A 2,183-nucleotide genomic window follows, 5' to 3' on the forward strand; every position below is an offset into this window, starting at 1 on the left:
AATAGCAAAGACATTTATCAGATTGTTACTAAAATTGAAAATTAGTTTTCACTAGTGTGGATCATCATTTACTATGATCAGTTAACTTTAATCTGTGTAGATTTGTGTTTTGGCTAGGAGAACTATCAGGATGGCTTATGATTAATGCATAAGAACAATTCCAGAAAAATGAATCTTGGTAATTACAGTAGTGTACATCATGGAAATACTTTGCCAAAGGAGACCTTTGGGTCTTGGTTTTTTTTTTTTTTTTCTTTGTGGTACTGGGGATTGAACTCAGGACCTTGTGTTTGCCAGGCAGACGCTTATGCCACTGAACTATCTCCCCAGCCCATGGATCTGTTTTTTATCTAAAAATAGAGCCCATCAGTGATACAGCAAATTCTGTTACATCTTGATCTCCTCAGCATCATGTCTGTGGCAAAGGACGAAGAACCTGAGAGTGTGGACTCCCCAGCTCAGCCAGCTCCTGCAGGCCCTGCTCCCTTCACACTGTTGCCTGCGGGCTCCGAGACCCCCGCCTGCTTGCAGATGCCCAGCTCCAGCTCATCCACCCTCGAGAGCACTTTGAGCATCACTGTCACCGACGCGGAGACTCTGGACAGGCCCATCTCGGAAGGGGAAATTGTGTTCAGTTGTGGTCAAAGATTGGCTCCCAAGTGTGAGTCACCCTGTATTACTTGGTTTCACTGTTAGATTATGCTAATTTCCTTAGTGATATTTTTCTGTTTAAGGTATTTTTACTTACTTTCAAAGATTTAATGTAGTATAGTGAAAAAAGTGGGGTCTCTGTACATTATTAATTAGCTTTGGGCTTATTATTTTTTTTCCAATTTTATTTCTTTATTTATTTGGTGCAGGGTCTTGCTACACAGCTCAGACTCATAGTGATCTTCCTGCCTCAGCCTCCCCTGCGCTGGGATTACAGGCATGTGCCACCACGCCTGGTTTTGGTGGCTGGCACAGCACAGGGCTGGCATGGCATGCAGTGCTGGGGATTGAACCTGGATTCTTGCATTTGCCAGGCAGGTGCTTAGACTGCTGAGCTATCTGCTAGGCCCTGGGCTTAGTGTTAGAAAGTAGACTGTGCCTCATAGCCCTGCCCTCTAGGGTTGATATTATTTCTAGTTTGAGGTATACCTTCCAGTCTTCTTCAAGTGTGCTAGTTTGAGGTGCACCTTCTTGTCTTCTTCAAGACACTTCTTCAAGTGTCTTCTTTAAGTGTGCGTAGACACTTGACTCCTAGGATGTATGGTTAGCTTTAACAATAGAATCTTCCTGCACATATTGTTGGGAAACTCACCAGTGCACATTTTGAAAACAGCTGTATGGTCTGTGTACTCAGTGCCGGGGTGCAGGGGGGGCTTCTGGATGGCTTTTAGGGTTTCCAGATGGCATGCAATTGTGCGTGTGTGTGTATCTTCATGCACTTGCCTGACAGCTCATAGAATACCTGCCTGAATGTGGGATTGCTGAATCAGACTAAACACCTGAAAAATACCAGTATGCTACCAACATGCTTTCTGAAATATTAATCAGCTTTTAATTAGCTTAAATAACATTAACAATATATAAGAATGTGAGCTTCTCAACTTTATAGCTGTAGTGCTATTTGTACAATTTTTAAAAGTGTGTGACAGTGCTGGGTGGCGCATGCCTGTAGTCCCTGTACTCGGGTGGCTGAGGCACAAGGATCACCACAAGTTTGAGGCCAGATTGGGCTACATAGTGAGTCCAAGGTCAGCCTGAATTGCATATGAGACTTTGTCTCAAAAAAAATTTTTTTTGACAAGCTGATAGGTGAAAGAAAAATCTCATCTGTTTTAAACTGCATTTAAAAAAAAAATCATAAAGTTGAGTAGTTTGTGGATTATTTGTGCATGAACTGTGCTAGTGTTTCTGTTGCAGAAGATTGAATGTGGCTTTCTGGTCAGGTTGCTTACTAAGTTTGTTATTATTTTTTTCTCTCGAAATTTTTACTTTTTTATTTCTAGTTTTAGGAGATGGAGAGCTCTATCTGACAAACCTAAATGATAGTTTCTCCAGCACTCTGCAGGATGCTCTCGAGATGGTAAGGAGTGGTTGACCCAGCATTAAGTTCTCACAGAAAGAATGTCTTCGTGAATTTTTTTATTTATTTTATTTTATTTTTTCATAATTTTATTGATAAATAGCAATGAGAC

General features: G+C 41.3%; 1 protein-coding gene across 1 annotated transcript in view; it reads left to right on the forward strand.

Moving 5' to 3' along the window:
• Positions 1-2,183, forward strand: part of Kiaa0586 (KIAA0586 ortholog) — a 132,315-nt gene that overhangs the window by 75,832 nt on the left and 54,300 nt on the right. The window contains exons 18-19 of the mRNA XM_023701686.1: positions 408-661; positions 1,995-2,071. Of these exons, the coding sequence (XP_023557454.1) occupies positions 408-661; positions 1,995-2,071 (331 nt within the window). The remainder of the gene's footprint in view (positions 1-407; positions 662-1,994; positions 2,072-2,183) is intronic.

The sequence above is a fragment of the Octodon degus genome, unplaced genomic scaffold, assembly GCF_000260255.1.
Source record: "Octodon degus isolate 3935 unplaced genomic scaffold, OctDeg1.0 scaffold00007, whole genome shotgun sequence".
Taxonomy (NCBI): Eukaryota; Metazoa; Chordata; class Mammalia; order Rodentia; family Octodontidae; genus Octodon; species Octodon degus.